We start from the raw sequence: 18,914 nt of genomic DNA, 5'->3' as shown, positions 1-18,914 counted from the left end.
GCTAAATGGGATGGAGTAAAAGTAACTTGACAGAGAAGGGACTCAAGTTGATGGACAATCTTTTGTTTAGTTGTTTAGAAAATATTTCTTTGGAGCATCAGTAGCAGGTCCAGTTAACTATTTATAACTTAAGGGATGTTAACTTGATCGATGTTTCTACCCCTACTCTGGAAGTGTAATACCACACTCCAGCTGTCCTGGACCTGGTATTTGGATATGTTAAGACAGCACTCTGCTCAGGGCATGTGCGGACATGTGAACAGTCCTCTCTGGCTTGGGCTTATTGTTGCATATAAACTGTTCTATCCAGATGAGACAAAAGGAACTTTCATTTAAACCTGAGAAAGAGGCAGAGAAAGCCCAGCAAGACTGAACATGAGACGCCTCACCTAATGTTAGTTGTGGTAAAATTAAATCGACACTTTGGCTTACCCAGTAAAAAACCATATTGATAGATTGGTATCTTGGAAACAGTAATAGAAGCTTATCGATTGTATCTGATGGATAAGAAAGTTAACAGTCCTATAGAAAGGATAAAAAGAGGGATGAGAAGTGATAAAGATACGGTGTTAGGAATAGCATAACCATGGAAAAACCCTGTGAGGAAATTCTATTTATAAGTTAGTTGCCCATATAATCAGATGACAGTGGGAGATGCTCTGAAACGACTGGGAAGGATGGTGAGATTGTGAGAAATGTGAAGTGACGTGGTGGCCTCCACATCAAGCAGGGTAGTGCTGTTGGGGGAGTGTAATCACTTGAAATTTGGTGGGCGGAACATTTTATTAGAATAAAAAGGAGTGCGTTTTTAGACATAAAAAGCATGGCAAGGCAGTCAGAGACCTATAGGAAAGGGAAATTCTGCATTTGATCCTTACAGTAATTAAGATTTAACCCAGGAAGTTACACTGCTGTTCAGTTTTCAGAAAGAGAGCCATGCCATTCAGTTTTAGAAAAGAGAACCATGAGTGTGCGCTCCAGATGCTGACTGCCTTGGAGGATCCCAAGAACCTTGAAGAGTGTTTGTATAACAGTGTAGTTCACAGAGGGTTTGAATTTCCGTGATTTCATGGGCTCTTGATAAAGTTCTGTGTTAGGCAGGACAGAGGTGGCCAGCTCAGCTGTTCAGGAGAGGAACAGGTTCACCGAAATGAGTAACATATGAATGTCCTGGTGGACGTCCTTGTTGGTAGAGCCAGGTTTACCTCCTCTTCACCGCTCTTCTCTGTATTACTGTCTAGTTAGGTCTTTGCTGAATAGACTCAGGATAAGAGAATCAGCCATCTCTGAAACATTTGCTTATACCACTGGTTACATTCTGAGGTGTAACTATGCCCTTTCTAGTATTTTGAAAGTTAATCATTCTATATAAAATTATATTTTTTGTTAAATATGGACTTAAACATTTTAAATATAGAGTGAGCCCAATTTTAGTTTTCTAAAAATTCTGTATATAAACAAAGGTAAGAGACTGGAAATAAATACATCTTTAAGTAGGTTTTAAGTGATTTCTTTTTTCCTTCACATTTGTACATCTCAAAATTTCTACAACGGCATATATATTTTCTACAAACATATTTAGAAAAATAATCATTCATTACAAACAGCTTTGATCTTTTTAAAAAAGCAAAGCTATAAATCTGTCATGCAATTTAGAAGAAAGAATTATCACGCCAACCTCAGACAATTGCATGTAATTATTTGACGTGACGTCTAGATCTGCTCCATTCTAAGTTAAATGGAGGCATCAGAGATCCGGATTTTAAATCAAAGGACTTGGATTAGAATTCTGATTCAGGGTGTTCCTGTTGTGGCTCAGCTGTTATAAACCCGATTGGTATCCATGAGGATGCAGGTTCCATTTCTTGCCTCCATCAGTAGGTTAAGGATCTAGTGTTGAGTGAGCTGCGATGTAGGTTGCAGACACAGCTCGACTCGGATCCCACGTTACTGTGACTGTGGTGTAGGCCAGGGGCTGCAGCTCAGATTGGACCCCTTGCCTGGGAACTTCCATATGCTGCAGGCGCGGCCCTAAAAAGCAAAAGGAAAACATTATGACTTAGCTACCTATAGTGGTATTAACTTACCCATTTTTTGAAAACTGTGAAGCACTGATGATATTGAATGCCATCACCCCACCCAAGTTCCTAGGCTTCCGGGCAGTTGTCCAGGGGGCAGCCACAATGCTGGAGCAACTCCCTCTCCCTGTCTGAGGTCAGTGGGCCTCCTCCAGACAATCTGTGCCTGTGTGCAGGAGACTGAACTTCCTGCAGTTCTCCACTGGGTGGCGCCTTTTGACATCTCCAGCCTCCTGTCTAGGTTTTCTCCTGAAATCATTTTTTCTTTCATTCTAAAAGTTAAGGCCATTCCCCAACTCCCTTCGGGATTCCCCTTTTTATTAAAAAGAAAATTCAGGGAGGAAGGTAAAAATACCTAATTTCACTAGGTTCCATCTTAAAAGTCAGTTTAGCTTTCAGAAATTAAAAAACAGAAAACAACATGGAGTTCCTGTCGCGGCTCAGTGGAAATGAATCTGACTGGTATCCATTAGGATGCAGGTTTGATCCCTGGCCTTGCTCAGTGGGTTATGGATCCGGTGTTGCCATGAGCCGTGGTGTAGGTCTCAGACACATGTCGGATCCCACATTGCTGTGGCTGTGGTGTAGGCTGGCAGCTGTAGCTCTGATTCAACATCTAGCCTGAGAACCTCCATATGCCGCAAGGATATGCGGCCCTAAAAAGACTTTTAAAATAATAAAATAAAATAAAAACAACAAAAACTCCCCTACTCCTTTATTTATGCCAAAAGTGTTGGTTAGGGTTAGGGATAGAGGTATATTTTTCTTTGATTTTTAATGAGTGTATTATGTTGGAGCATTAGTCATCCTGTGGAATTGATTTTCCCACCAATCAGGCTGAAATAATTCACATTTTTTATAAAACCCCAAAGTCCAGCTGATGCATGGCAGAGATTGTTTGGGTTTGAAACATACGGGGTTTTTTTTTTGTTTTTTGTTTTTTTTTAAAGAAACAACAACAACTAAATCCTCAACCACAAATACATCAGCATTTCAAAGGTTTGTAAAATGTTTGATTCATCACTGTCTCAGCCCCTAAAATTACACAATTATGTTCCTCAAAGTCAAGATAATCAAGAAAGGGGAAAAGCTTTAATTCGTAAGATTTAAAAACATGCTTCTTAGTTCATTACACAGCTGCCATCTTATCTGAATTATACTTATTTTAAACACTGTAGGTTCTGGTTATCTTCACACACACACACACACATGACTGCAAGTATGAGTCGAATGTGAAAACATAAATGAATGAGGGATCTCGTTTGAACTGTGTCTTATTTACAGTGGTATTGCACCTTATGGGACTCTGTTTTAAGTGGCACATCTTCTATTTTACCTGCATTAAATACTGATGTGGCCTTGTCTCCCTCCTACCTTAATCTTTTCAAGGCTCTGTTTGGCTGCTTTTATTTCATAAAGCAAGATAGTCTCCTGACCACAACTGTGAGCTTTAGGTTAATTTTCAAGTTCTGTATATCAGAAGAGTAGAATGCCATGGGGTAAATCACTTAACTTTTCTTTGTTTCCATTTTTTCCACTTGATCAAGTAAGACTCTTTATTTTCTTTTTGGAGATTTTTTCCAAAGAATTCACTAAATAATGTATAAGATTTGAAGGTGGTGTTTTTTAGGAGGACTAAGGCAAAGTATTTCCTTTGAGAGGAGAATATGGTCCATTGTTGAAGCAAAGGATGAGATTCTGATTCTAATTTATTCTCTTTGAACCTGTTGGTAAATGCTCCTTGCTGTAAGATGTAGTCCTTAGGGCATTTCCTCTAACCCAACCTTTCCTCCAAAAGCCTGGCACCTTTGGGACTGCTAAAGAGATTCTCCCACCCCTCACCCCATAGATCTAAGGGTAAATTTTAAAACTGGGGGAAAATAAGTTGGCCACGGCCAACTTATCTTATAGCTAGGCAGTGTTACTGTACGACACTTCGCCGCCTACCCCCCCCCCCCCCCGAGGAACCGGCTGGCTCCTTTCAGTTATTCAGTTTTGGGTAACTGACCATAATTTGAATCCACTGGGGTTTTTAAAGAGAAAATTATGTCTTCTCCCTATTTATTCCTTTATTCAACTAATATTTATTGAGTCCCTCATTTGTGCGGGATGTTCTCTGGGGGATGCCAAGATGCATGAGACTCTGAAATTCTTTGAGGGAAACATTCGTATGTGTTTGTGTGTGTGTGCGCGCGTGCGTGCGTGCGCACATGCATGTGTGCCCATGTATACATATACACCGGTATATAGTGTGGATACAAGCAGTACTATCATGGAAGCAGGAACAGAGTGTTAGAATATTGAGGATCACTAACAAGTTAGTGAATCTGCTGTGAAACTAGAATTTTTCTTCACAACTGGAATAGAACATCCTGTAATCTACCTAAAGGAATGTAGTTTTCCCAAGGCCATATAACTAGATAGGGAAAAAATGTGGATCAGAACTCAGGCTTTTGACTTTTGAATTTTCTTTATTGCTGTGCCCAGAGCCTCACAAAAAAGAGAGCCTTTATGGCCTGGCCAGTTACCTGCATTGCTGTCAAAAGTGAGAACATACAATTTGCATATCGATGACAATTTTTCTTCTAATGTTTGCACTTGTCATTGTTCACAACCAAGCAGCATTTTTACTTTCGAGCTAGAGTATGACCTGGTAGAGAAAGTAGGAGCTTTAGGTGAGTGGAAAGGGAAAGGGCAGAGGAATCTACCTTTCACTGAGCAGTCAGGCACCACGTACAGACATGTTGACTGCTGTTGTCACACTTAGTCCCTTTACAGCCTCCTGCGTTCCATGGTGTTCTCATCTTCGTGGGACACAGATTAATGACACACAGTTATTAGCCTGTCAAGTTCGACCCATCCTTAGATGTCACCCTCACCGCTCCCCCATTAGGTGTGCTCTATCGCAGGGGAACTTTCATGCTTGTTTTGTGACTGTCGGATTATCCCGTTCCTACCCTAGGCGGTCAGCATCATCAGTTCAGAGACAGCACATGCTTGGCTCACCCTTTGACAACGTAGAGCTGGGATTCAAACTCAGTTCTTGCTATTACAAGCAGCCTGTATAAAGTTCTCTGAGATCCTCTTTGAAAAGGCAACATAGACAAAGTATCAAACATCACCTTCTGTTCTTGTCTATATTATGGATAGGATGAGAGGTCGTTAGAAATCACTGGGAAAATCAGGAATTAATTTGTTCATGGATTCATCCTTCTGCCCATTCTTTGGTTCTGTGGAGTCTTTCTCCAGTCTTGGCAGAGTCTCTGATGAGTACAGTGCTAATAGCCTTGGAGCCTAGAAAACCTGTCTGGACAGTGGTCAGAGGCAGCACTATAGTGCTTCACACGCTGTTGTGCGGGGCCCAATGTATTCATTAAGTAGTTCCCGGTTTCATTTTGCCTCTTCTGGAAGAAGGAGGAGAGGGGGTGCAAAAGGAAAGTGCAGAAATACCACTTGTGTCCCATGTATTAATTCTAAGTGGTCCAACTTTTTGGGTTTTTTTTTTTTTAAATATCCATATACTTTTAATTCCCCTGAAATGTATTTTTTTTTTTGGATGAAGATTTTTTTAGGAAGTTTTTAGAAGTAGATCAAATTCATAAAAGAGATCAAATGACATTTTTTTCAATTCTTTCTTGCCCTGCCAATTCAGTGTGTTACTCCTTGCACTTGCAAAGTTCTGGACATTTGGTTAAAACCACGAGGTTCTTGTGCAGCAGTTACATATGTTTGCAGTGAAAGGGACAGGAGGTGGTGGGGCAGAGCTGGCAAGGCTTATGCAGTGCCTCTTGCCGCCCTTTCCAGACCTCCACTGCTTATCTCACACTTTGCTGGACCCTGCACAGCAGGGTGGATAAAGGATAGAATTGCAAACAAAAATTGTGTTTGCTTTTGTTTAGTGAAGCCAGAAGTCTCAATATTATTTTATGAACTCAATGTAAATGACAACTGACATGAGAAAGAGAGAAATTTTAAGAATACATAAGCATCTTTACAATCACGGGGGTTAGATGGAGAGGACAATACAGAAAGTGTGTGTGTGTGTGTGTGTGTGCGTGCGCGCGCGTGCATGTGTGTATTCTTTTTTAAATCATAGGTGATCAATGTTTTCACCCTCTCCAAAAAGATCAGAAATGATTAGAAGAAAAAGATGAACTTGATGCACAAAATTCTGTACACATGCCAGATACTGGTGTGAAAAACATTTGGCATCTGATTTGGCATTTGATTTCTATGGTTGAACACTCTCAAGATCTTGCACTCCTATATTTCATTTAAAAAATTGCTCCCTGAAGTGCAAACTGACTTCAATTTTGAATAAAATTTAGCATTCAAATCTATAGCCACTTGAAAACTGAGGGTTTATGTATATCATATGAACCTGAACAGATTCTTAATTACAGCAGCCCTGTTGTACATGGAGGCTCTGGATTAAAAAAAAAAAAAAAAAAAAAAAAAAAAACCTTGCTCATAGGTTTTTCTACATTTTTGGGATGCTTTCCTAGCAGCCATCATTTATGGGAAATGGTATTCACATCCTGCCATATTGCAGTTTACATTTAAATGCACTGCTTCCCAGAAGAGAGTTTAGTGTATCCTATAAAGGCACTAAGTGATTAGGGGTTTGTAATTTTTTCTCTCTCTTGCAAGCCTAGTTCTACTGTAAGAGTCGCTGGTTCCTTTGAGTAGGCTTTGTGTGTTAGCAACCTGTGCAGAGAGCTCCTCTGTCACTTACAACAGTGCAAACTCCTTGTTTGCATGAAAGAAAAGGTCCGATTGAACTAGAGTGAGCCTTTCGTTTTAAGAAGAGTTAAAGTCTGGGATGTTTGTAATGTTTTAATCTCTGTTTAAGAGGTTTCTGTTACGAGAGGAAAATTGATAACAGTTTTACCTCAGCCAACTGCCAGCAAACTGGCTCTGCTCTAATCCCACGTTTATAGTGATTTATATTCTTCGTGGCAATGTGCTGTAACCTCAGAGTGATACCACTGTGGTGTAGATTGACTGCATTCCAAATGCTGGAATCACATACATAATGTTTTTACTTTTAAATAATATTCAGACACCAGAATAAATACCATATGTGCACTGATGCTGGTTACAATGGAACCTTGTCATTTCTTGTGAGGGAGAACATTCTTTGTTTCTGATTTCTGTTTGAAATAAGTATGCAAAATATAAATATGTACATTGACAGCATTTTGAGAAGGCTTAGGTAATTACACAGCTGAGGATGTAGCTTGAAATATAGCATTTAAGACCGAAAAGATTGCTCTGTTGCTACCACCCCTTTTTGACACACATGAAGGCAAGGATTGTGAGCTGACATTCCCAGTGTAGGGTGTAGTTCTATGTTTTATATCTATGGCATGCTGTAGTTACTGGACATCTGTTGAAGAGAAATTCCTCCTCGAGTACTGTTCATAGGAACAGTGAGACTAACATGCTGATGACATCGTAACAGGGAGAGTAACACACGTGATAATGGGAAGAGATGGATTGATTGGAAAGTCATAATTCAGTGTGAGACCTAATGTTATCTGATGCCACAAAAGCAGAATTTACGTGGCCTGACATCATCAAAATGCAGATAATCAATCTTTCCAGATTCTAACCCCCCCACACATGATACTGAAGATTTAAAAGTTTCATAAAGTTTAGAAATACCTCCCAAGTCATGCATTTTTAGGTTTTTGTTTTTATCCATCTTGGTTGGAATTCTAATCCACCTAGACACTTTTTTAAACTAGACATGGTAGAGTGCCTCTCATATTTGTGCATCTCTAACGTGCTCCAGCAAGTCAGTCCACATTTGCTTCTTAGGGAAGCATTTCAATCCAGGCTTGCGTTATTACCATCAGTTGAACTATACTGAATTAATGCTTATGGCATTTTAATAATATTTTGTAGATGAGGAAACCCTCGGCATTGGAATTGATGGCTTTCCCTACTCCTCTGCACCCCCATCCCCACCCAGTTTTGTGAGGTCTGTCCAGAATATATAGTGTGAGACTAATGTATGAGTCATACATCATAATGCATCTCTGACAGTTTATCTGGCATGATTCAGGGTTTGGGCAAGTCCTGCATCCTTTCTGGAAGTTATTTGTGTGTTCACCATTATAAAGATGCTTAAAGGTCCCTTTTTGAAGTTGTAACGTATGAGACAAGTATCACACCTCTAACATATTATCGCTCCTTTTCAGCTTTTCGGATGATCCCATATCCCTTGGAAAAGGGGCATCTGTTTTATCCTTACCCCATCTGTACAGAGACGGCAGACCGTGAGCTGCTCCCGTGTAAGTCTCCCTCTGTATTCTGTCTGCGGCCAGTGAGGGTGGAGTGCCCGAGGGACGGGAAGAGATGGAAATGACACATGGTTATGATGGTCCTTGTCTTTTATTGCTCTTCTGCAAAACCCTGTCCTTGTTCGATAGCGTGAGCATTAAAGTGAGTTACGTGTATAGGTTTGGCTTCCTGCTCCTCTGTATCTCTCCAGATTCATCAAAGGGAAAGACTCTTGAGGGCTGAAACTTAGATGAAGAGGCAGCATGTACTGTTTGATCTGAGCACAGAGACCCCTTGTTTGGGGCAGGTGCTCCTCCTGGGCTGATTCATGGCGCAGGGCTCTGCCTGGGCTGTCTGGCTGCTCAGATGTAGTCCACACAGCCTGGAATCTGAAGGGGAAGCACTGACATCAGAGGGAGTGCAGATGAGTCATGGATGGGAGGGCGGCACCACAACACTGGCATGGTTGCCAGAGGCGGAGTCATGGGACAGGGCGGTGTGTGAGGTGGCGCTCTGAGCTGGTGGGGTTTCCCATGAGCATCTCCCAAGGGCACTTGGGGGAGCTGGTGTAACGTGTGCAGAGCACATGTGCAGCCTCAGCGCTGTGTATAGCACATGGAGTGCAAACCCCGTCCTCGAGGGCCTTACAGGCTAGCAGTGCCAGGGCCGTACAACGTGTGGAAAGTATGATTTGGGTCACTGTAATGTAACGTTATTTCCACAATCCCAGCTAAATAGTTATTATCAAATTATACTGTGTATAAGGATCAAATCCAGGCTCTTCATGTGGCCCTGACTTGGGACATATTTTTCTTCCTTAGATAAGATGCTCCAAATTTTGGCTACTCTCTCTTCCCTATGCTTTCTCCTGCCACCCTCACCTTGCGCCAGTTATATCCTATCTCATAGCTGTAACATATTTAAGTGCTTTGCCCGGCGGACTAGTATCACTTTGGAGGCCTGGGTGCTGGTAAATTGCCTAATGCCCACATTTTTGAGCTGGCCATCAATCTCCACTGTGGTGGGTTGGGTTGGGGTGCATAAGGAGTTGCCATCTTAGGCTGAAGTAGCGGGAGGCAGCTCTCTTGTGTCTTTGTTGGCCGGACCTGCTGGGAGACGTGTTACCTCGGGAGCCAGGAGATCTCAGCCATGTGTTGTTCCTCACCACCCGGGTTTATTGTGAAAAAGCGGGCTTCACTCTGCATTCGATGTGACTTCAGAAATCCCTGCCATGGGCCAGCACTTTACCCTTTGATCCTCCTTCAGGGAGATCCCTGTTAACATTTCCAATTTCTGTTATGAAAGGCAGCTTTCCGAAAAGTACACTGTTTAAAATGATTTGAGTCCAGTCAAGTTTCCATGGGGATAGATTCACTGTTAGAACAAGATTGGGGTTCTTAAAAGAGACTGTATAGGAATACTCTTGCAGGCCTGGAACAGAAAATTATGGCTCACATTTATTAAATTGAATGCAGTGGTTCAAGTCTGATCTCCCCTCAAAATCACTGGATGCTGAGAGTGAGGGTGGGGAGAGGGTAGGTGGTTCTATGTGCTACCTGCATTCTGTCATGAACGGTGTCCTGTCCATGGGCCCTGAGCACATGTCCACCTGTTCAGAAGCCTAGCAGGTTGACGCCCTGGACTCAGCTGCACATGCTCGTTTGTGCTTTGTCCCTCCCTGGCCCTCTGCACCCTCAGTTTCAGCAGAGTGGATTACGCTTAGGGCTATAAGTAACTGGAGCTGAAAGGTCAAGGAGAGGCCTTGAGACCTTGGATTTCCTGAGGGAGATGGAGCCCCTGGGTCGTTTTGGTTTAAGTGGCAGTAGTGCTCATGCACAGCCACACAGCTCCCCTCCACTGGGCCAGCATTCAGTGCTTCTCTCTCTGTGCAGGCCAGTCTCTGCCACCCTAGGCCAGCATGTCTACCGACCCAGGTTACAGGCAGCCACGCAGGGAGGAGAAGCCAAGGAAGCCCATGCTTGGCTTTTGTTTTCCCCAAACCTAACACTCAAAATTTAAAAGTTATAAAAATCACTCTAAAAATCCCCCATTGTGGATGGAGGGATGGATGGATGGACGGAGGGATGGAGTCTCTTCATCCTTAAGAGCCTCTCACAGTCGAGCCAGATGACCTTTGCAGCCTTGATCCCCAACCCTCTCAGACTGAAGGGGCCAGCCTGTGAGGTCCTTGCTGAATGTCTCTCTGTCAGAGTGGCACCCTTTGCCGACATAGGTACCAGGAAAAAAATGCAAGATTAACTAATATTACCCTACCATATTGATTTGAAAATCTAGAGAGAATTTTTTATTTCATTACACTTGACTTTGGATTTTCCAGGTTTTGTTCAATTAACATGTGCTTTATCATTTGAATAAAGTTTTGTTTTATTTTGTTTGCTTTTTTTTGGTGGGGGGTTGGGTTGGCAGTACACCTGCAGCATGTGGAAGGTTCTGGGCCAGGTATTGAACCCATGCCACAGCAGAGACCAGAGCCCCTGCAGTGGCAATGGAAGATCCTTAAATTACTGCATCACAAGGAAACTCCTATTTGCTTTTCATAAAGGAAGACTATAAATATTATATATAGGGATATACATACATATGTACATATACATTAGGCATAGATAGTGTGACTGTCGCTGCCCATGAACGTGTGACATGCCCTAGACAGAGTGCTAAAGGTTGAACATGGACTTGGGAGAAGCGCATAGGCCGCCAAAGGCTGGCTGAGATGTTGGGTCTTCCTGTTTGAGTGCCCTACCCTCTTCATTTCCAACTGGTGTCAGCCAAAGCTCGGAAGAGGCAGTCCTACCTATAGAAAGTCCCTGATAATGCATTTGACTCCAGCTCTAATACTTCCCTTTTGATCTTCTCCACAGCTTTCCATGAAGTCTCAGTTTACCCAAAAAAGGAGCTTCCCTTCTTTATTCTCTTTACTGCCGGATTGTGTTCCTTCACAGCCATGCTGGCCCTCCTGACGCATCAGTTCCCAGAACTTATGGGAGTCTTTGCAAAGGCTGTGAGTATTTGCCGAGAGGGAGACCTGAGGGAAGGGGCAGGGAAAATCAAGAGAAGCAGCATAAGAGAAGTGGGGGAGTGCTGTGTACAAGGGATATGCCTGTATTGATCCTTTGTTCACTGTTTAGTTCTTATCGGCATCAGTGGAAACAAGGGTTGAGAGTCAAAATGGGAAAAGTGTAGCTTGTTTGTTAACGTGTGCCTCCTTGCCTCATTTCACACACAAAAAGGTCTCAGCCATTCTCCCAAAATGCATGAGGTCTAAAAGGATTAAATAAATAAGGGAATCCTAGCAAATGAGAGATCATTCAGTTTTGTATAAATTGAATGACATTATTTCTAATCTTTAGATATTGTGGGTCTTTCCTTCAAGAAGGATGGAATTTACATTTTCAAAGATGATTTAAATTTTTAAAGTTTTGATGTCTGTAAGTTAAATGGCTTGTTTGGGGAATGAACTGAGAGAGCATAAAGGGTGTATAGTACTAAGAAGTATACAGATATGACATTTAGAAATATGGAAATCCATTAAGAGTCTTTAAAGAGGGTTATGGAGAGGAACTTGAATAAGAAAAGCCATCTGCATAGACATCTAAGAATCATAGTTTCCTTGTTGAAAACTGACCATTTCAACCTGCACATGCAGTGAGGATACGTTGACCAATTTTGCTACAAAGGAGTTTCAAACAGAAGGAATAAGGAAAAGAGAATCAGTTGTTTCGCCGGAACTCCATTCTCATTTCAAGGCGAGTGGAGTTAGAAAGGATGATTTCTAACTTGGCTGGGTTGATTTAATCCCTTTCCAGATGATTGACATTTTCTGCTCGGCAGAGTTCAGGGACTGGAATTGCAAGAGTATTTTCATGCGTGTTGAAGATGAACTGGAAATTCCACCGGCACCTCAATCTCAACATTTCCAAAACTGAACTCATCATGCTCCCCCCACACACACCAAAACTGCTCCTCCTACTGTATTCCTGATCTCCACCAGTGGCACTGACATCCACACAGTTACTCAAGCCAGAAACTCTGCAGCCCTCCCAGACTCTTCGCTCTCTCACTCCTTACATCCCATCTGCCTCGGCTTCCACAGTCTGTGGATCTAACCTTCTGAGCCACAAGGCATTCAGTACATGTAATTCACCACTTCTTCCCCCATGGCTCTCTCTTTTAGTTTAGATCTTTGTGATTTCTTGCCTGGACACCTGCAAAGAGTCTCAACTGGTCTCCTTTCTTCCAGTCTTATCCTCTGCCAGTATTGTATTAAAACTGACACAAGAATGATCTTTCTAAATTGCAGGTCTGAGCATGTCACTTCTCTGCTTGAATTTCTCCAGTAGTTTCCCACCTACTTCCGGTTAAAGTCCCTGTGTGGGATATGAGGTCCTTGACGCTCTGGCCCTTGCTTGCCTCTTCAGCCTCATCTCTCTCCCATCTCTTGCACAGACACTGCTCTTGGGCCCCAGTGAGTTACTCACGGTTCCCAGCTGCACCAGGCTCTTGTATACCTCGGTGCCTTTGCACATGCTGTTTGCTCTGCATGGAGTGCCCTTCCCTGTTACCATCAGCACTTGTCCAGGCTACTAATGTCTCTTCACTCTTTTACACGCACTTCCTTTCTGAGTTTCTCCTGAGCTGAGTTAGATGTCTCTCCTCTCTGATCCACAGTATTCCATGCATACCTATATTATCACATTGATTGTACTATATTATAATTGTTAAAAACTTGTCTGATTCCCTTTTAGAATGTGAGCTCCTTGTGAGCAGGAGTGTATCTTCCTCATCTCTGTATCCCCAAAGCTTTGCACAGTGTCTTGCACATAGTAGGTTTTCAATAAACGATTATCAAATAAATAAATGGTAGTGGTTTCTGCAGAAAGAATCAATGTAAAAATCAGATACAGCTTAGCATTTCTACCCTTCTTTTACAATTATAATCATAGATATTTAGACTTGAAAGGGACCTTAAACAAATTGCCTTCAGCAATAATTTGATGGAGGTTGTCTAGACTCATCCTAAATACTTTTAGTAATGGGCCTTACCTATTCAATATAGAAGCCCATTTCATTATTGGATCACTCAGAACGCTTCTTTATACTAATAAAATCTATCTTCCTTTAATTTCCACTTAGGTTCCTATTCTACTCTTCAAAACTATGAACAACTCTGCTTCCTCTTGCAAATTCTTGAGGCAGCTAATACATTCATGGCCACCTCTCATCTCTAACTTACTACCTTCTCTTTTCTCTAGGCAGAATATAAATTTCCTTAAATCTTCTGAACATGATATGATTTCTGAACCCAGTGCACCTAAGCTGCCTCCATGGATCTTCCCTAGCTTATGGGCCTATGCTATTCATTATTTACTTCTATTCTCAAGCCAACCTCTGAGTAAAAGTAGCTGCCGAAACTATAAGTAGATTAGAGAGTAATAGAGTAAAATTTAAAATAAAAATTTACTTGCAGCATTAGATAGTGCCATTAGCCCAGCATTCTTCACTGAGCTAACAAACAGCTCTTCGTGGGAATTTGGGATCAGGACAGTAATTCTCAGCTTCTAGTGTGCACAGACTTCACCTGGCCCCATCACTGCAAGATCAGAGTCTTGAGTGTTAGCCCCCAGGAATCTGTGCTGTAACAAGGACCTATCCCCACAACTCCCCCCCCATTCTCAAGATGGTTGTTGAGGACCTCATTTCCTTTCAACACTGATCTCAAGAAAGCCAGTCTTTGAGCAGCCATTTGTAGGTGTGTGCTGTGTGGTGGCGCGTCAGAGCCATTGAGGGGACAGGTTTCTAGGAACCAGTGGTTTCACCCTGGCTGTACCTTGAAGTCATCTAGGAAGCTTAAAAATTGCTGACGCCTGCCCCTCCCAACGCAGGGGACTCTCACTTCATTGGTCTGGGGTGCAGCCTGGGCATGGAGTTTTCATATTCCCCCTGGGTGACTTGGGTGTCCAGCCAGGATGAGAGCCACTGTGTTGAAGGAAGTGACTGCCTGCAACTGCGTTAAGTAGGGAGAGGATGGAGGGACAGAGGGTAGTTCCTAGAATATGACTGGGTGTTCTCCACCTAAGTTTGTGTAGCCTCCAGAACATGGCAAGAAGATGTGTTCATTATGGACGGTGGACCAAGGGCCACTTTCCTCATTGAACGCTTCCAAAGCTTTGGCTTTGAGTTAAGGACCAAATGATTAAATAAAATGTAAATTTGCCTGTATGTCCTCATATTTTATATTCTGCCAAGGTGTGGTAGTTTGGTCAGCTACTCATAGTTCTCAAGTGTAGTTTAGATAAATATGCTTTTAAACCCTGTCTGGAGGATCGCATTTGTCTTGCCCTTCATTAAGGTTTAGCAGTTTCCAAAATGTCTGGAGAGATTTTGTGGGGAAGGAAGATGGATGGCCTGAAGGAGACAAGCCCCCTTCCCCCACCCCGCCCCCAGAGTCTTCTCCACATTTTCACTCTTGTCACTTCATCAGGCCCCTCCTGAAGCTCCCTCCGCAGGTTATCACAGCCGCCCTATAGGCTGCCTGCAACCATTTGCAGCTTGTGAAAATGATTTTCTCAGCCCTCGCCTGAGATAATGTCCCTGGGATAATGACTCTCAGTAGATGGAGAGAGATTGCACTGCCATCCCCCAGGCTGTGTGCAGCTTGGGAACTCTTCAGTGTGTTTACATGTTGATACACAGCCAGTAAGGAAGCCCACAGCCAAGTGTGAGCCACTGGAAAATAGTAAAATAAGAGGCTTCAACTGGCTCTCCCCGCCTAATCTAATCTACCTCAATGACTTAGGACTAACTCTTCCTAGAATGTTTGGTTACCAAGATAAGGTTGCTCATATAAATAAGCGATGGTTCCAAAGCCAGCCCTGAGGAGAATGTGGGAAGGTCAGCATTCTGACCCCTTCTGTTTGAAGGGCCCTGTCTGTACTCCCCTGGTCGCTCTCTTTCCCTGAGACCCAGCCCCCTGACTTCTGACTCTCATCTTCACTTATAGGCCCTAACCTCTTTGAAGTCTGATATTGATTACAGTGAAATGTCAATTGTCTGATTGCAATAGGGCACCTGGAACTTATTCAGATAAGCAGAGGCGTTTCAAATGTTAACGAATCATGTTGGGAGCCATGACCTTCTTCTAAATAATGGTGTCTCAGGAAAAGGAGGATCAGGCGATTGAAGTGTCACTCTCTCTTTTTTATTAGTTCAGTTGCTTTTTCTCACCACAGGACACTGATTGAATTATGGTGCGTTTTGGACTGTGTATCTCTGCCCTCGGGACAGAAGTTTTGGACATTGAGATAGATGAGCTGTTCCAGGGTTGCCTGGTGTTGCTCATTCAGACTTTACAGGCAATAAAATTTCCCAAGTCCCTAAGTGAAACTGCTGTTTCTCTATGTGCATTGGTTGAGTCTTTGGTCAAAATGTGTTGACCAATTTTCAAACATGTAAAGAAATATAAATGAGCATCCTAAGTAAGTAAGGCATGTTCCGCCAAGCTTTCTTCCCAATACCTCTTAACGAAAGCCACTGACCTGTCTGGTTACTAAATGAAAAGGGCTTAGTGGTTTCAGATGCCTCATTGCTGCTTCTTGCTTGTGGGTGAGGGATGGCAGGAGGATGCAGGGAGAGCTGCGAAGGAGGAAGGTAGTCTGGTAAAAAGGGCGCACATCTCCAGAGAATTCGGTCTATAGAGAAAGATTCAAGGGATTCTTTCCTCAGTTCCTCCAAGATGGAACATCCCAGATATGAGGGAGAGCAGTAAATGATTCCATGCTTTGGAGGCATTAGGACTTAATTCTCTTGTGGAACCTGACTGAAGATGCAGGGAGGCAGAGCCCACTGCATCTCGCTGCACAGTACGGGGAGAAGGGCATTTATGGGCCTCAAACTAGGCGGGGCTCACCCGTTAACGTCCAGAGGCCTCCTTTCTATGCTTTTTATCCAAGTCAGGTCAGTGCGCAAAACAAAGCAAACACACAGGCCTTGATTTTGAACTAGCTTTGTAATAACCTCTGCTCCCCAAGCTGAGGCTTCCTGGTGCCCCTGCCATTTAGTGCATGACATCCCCCAGCGCAGACTTTGAGGGATGCCTTTCATGTAACTGCACTGGCCCAGGCTAATGTCTGCCACAATGACAACTTTGGTGGCTATAGATCTGGTTTTGTTCAGGTCTTCAGGATACAATAACTTCACCAGAAAAATCACCTTCATCATTGGACTCCATCTTCCAACCCTTAGCAGGATCCCTGGTTAACCCAGACCACATTAGCACCTAGCTCCTCTTTATGGAACTGAGTATTATAGCCCAGTGCTCTATGTCATGGAGCCTTGACTGTCTCTGATTACAAACAAATGAGCAAATGTTATGTATAAATATTTTTAATTCTGCAGTGTCATTGGGTCTGTCTCTGCAATCAGTTGACTTGTTTTGTATCATCCTCTCAGAACTAGGATTTCACAAACTCTTTCAGAAGCATCTTAGGCAGCATCACTCATTCCTGTGCCTAGAATCTCCCACAGGTCCTTCCTCTGCGTTTAGCTCTAACTGAAAAGGCAGGCAGTCTATTCTGTAGGGTGAGCATCCTATGTGGTACCATGTAACCAACAAAGGATAATTTCAGAAGGTTGCTAGAACTTGCCCTGTCTCTAACACCCACTTGAGGAAAGAGCCACCCTACTTTCACTCAAGTACTAACACGACCTCATTTTTTTTTACTGCAAGTCCAGCCTGGCGTCAAGGCCTTCTAGTCACTTTTGAACTCTGCCTCTCTCTCTCCAGCTAAGCTGAACTGTTTACTAAATTCTGGTCATACCAGCTACTTTCCCACTTCTGTTCCAGCTTTTCATTGAGCCTGGAGGGCCCACCGGCTCATGTTGCTTTCCTACCATCCTCACCCCATCTCTGCCTTTTCATATCCCAGCCCTCCCCTGGGGTCGATTGCAGTTGCCTCGTTTTCAGTTTCTCCTCTTCTTTTCCACAGAATGGCTTCTCTCCATTTTCTGAACCTCACTGCTGCTCTGTTCATGCTTCTATCTTCTGCTCTGTCATGGTCTCTCTGTTGTTATTACTTTGCTGCGTTCAGGGCCGCGCGACTCCCTTCCCCACCCCCTCAGCTCTGAGCTTCCTGACAGTGTGAATTTCATTCTAGACACTTTTTTATCTCACCCAGTAGTTAACTGCCTTGCTGAGTAAATATATTCAATTGATGTAAAAAATGCAACATAGGGAAAGATTCCAAATGTTATACTCTCTTGAGTTTTCTTTACACAAAGTTCACACTTGATGGTCCTGCCATAATGCATTATATGCCTTCCCAGCTGGCATTCCACTGGTTCTTTAAAAAAAGACGAAAAGAAGAAGGAAAGATTCTGAGGTCAAATGTATTTGGGAAACTTGTCTACCACACCCGTCCTTGGAGACCCACAATCTGTAGAACCATGACCAGCAGAGGAGCCTGTTTTAACTTCATTAAATGCATGTCTACTCATTTGTCTGGCCTCAGGACCACATTCCCCATCTGCATATGCACTTTCATCCGACGCTATACTTCAGTGGGAAGTTCTTGGTAGCATAGACTGTGCTGTGCCCTGGACGAGGGCTTGAGACTTCCCAGCACAAGAATCAGGTATTGAACCTTAGCAAGACGACACACTGGTTTTGAACAGGGACCACGGAGCTCATCCAAAACACCCTCTTGTACCTGGTGGCGTGAGGGTGTCTCTTCTGCCAGATGCCCAATGGCTTGTAGAAGGAGGTCAGTTCCTCATGAGAACACGATCAGAACGAATTTGAGATTCTGTTGAGTGAGCCTCATGTGACGTACCTGGCTTTCTTAAAAGGCACAGTTCATTAGCACTATTGCTTCCATGAAAAGCAGAAAGGAGTTTAGTAACCAAATACAAGAGATCCCGAAGTTCTCCTCTGAGCAGCACCTCTTTCACAAGGACGAGTCATCCATGGACTGGCCAGCTTGCTGCCCTCCCCCAGCCTCCCCTGATGCTCACGGCTAAGCGGGTAGTTGGGAAAGGAGCCTGGGCCACACAGGTGTTTGGGAGACAATGGGATCCCAAAGCAATTCATGGCCTATTACAACAAACTTGAGTTTTTTTACTGTTGCCTTTTCCACTTCTGTACCTAACCAGGCAAGCAGGTGAAAAAGTTGCCACCCTTTTCTAACTCTTCTGCTCACTTGCCACGCCACCCATCCGTCAGTTCCTGTGGATGGCACTGGTCATCTTCATGGGCAGCTCTCAGATCCTGAAGACGAGTTGGGAGGCCTCAGAACTGTGGGCAGCTGTCAGAGGAGAGTCAGCAATACTTCTCCCCTCTTTTCCAGCAGAGCTGGGGGGCAGGAGCTGGAATGTAGGTTTGTTCATCAGCTGATGTTTCCTATAAACACCAATATGAAATCGTGGCCTGTGGAGACTTTTGGTCATGCAGAGACGGACGAGGCAGCATGGGTTGGAGAGGTCCGTTTTAGAGTCTCGAGCAAGATCTCTCCTGACTTCTGTGCTTTTCTGGTTTGT

General features: G+C 43.3%; 1 protein-coding gene across 15 annotated transcripts in view; it reads left to right on the top strand.

The window, feature by feature from the left end:
* Nucleotides 1-18,914, top strand: part of ST7 (suppression of tumorigenicity 7) — a 257,080-nt gene that overhangs the window by 237,754 nt on the left and 412 nt on the right. For 8 of the 15 annotated variants that reach the window (XM_021078413.1, XM_021078410.1, XM_021078407.1 and 5 more), the window contains 3 exons: nt 8,285-8,377; nt 11,246-11,385; nt 12,191-18,914. In XM_021078413.1, the coding sequence (XP_020934072.1) occupies nt 8,285-8,377; nt 11,246-11,385; nt 12,191-12,310 (353 nt within the window). In that variant the 3' untranslated portion in view covers nt 12,311-18,914. 15 annotated transcript variants of the gene reach the window in all.

The sequence above is a fragment of the Sus scrofa genome, chromosome 18 (genome assembly GCF_000003025.6).
Source record: "Sus scrofa isolate TJ Tabasco breed Duroc chromosome 18, Sscrofa11.1, whole genome shotgun sequence".
NCBI lineage: Eukaryota > Metazoa > Chordata > Mammalia > Artiodactyla > Suidae > Sus > Sus scrofa.
Note: the sequence above shows the minus strand (reverse complement) of the source record. Positions and strands in the feature narration are given on the sequence as shown.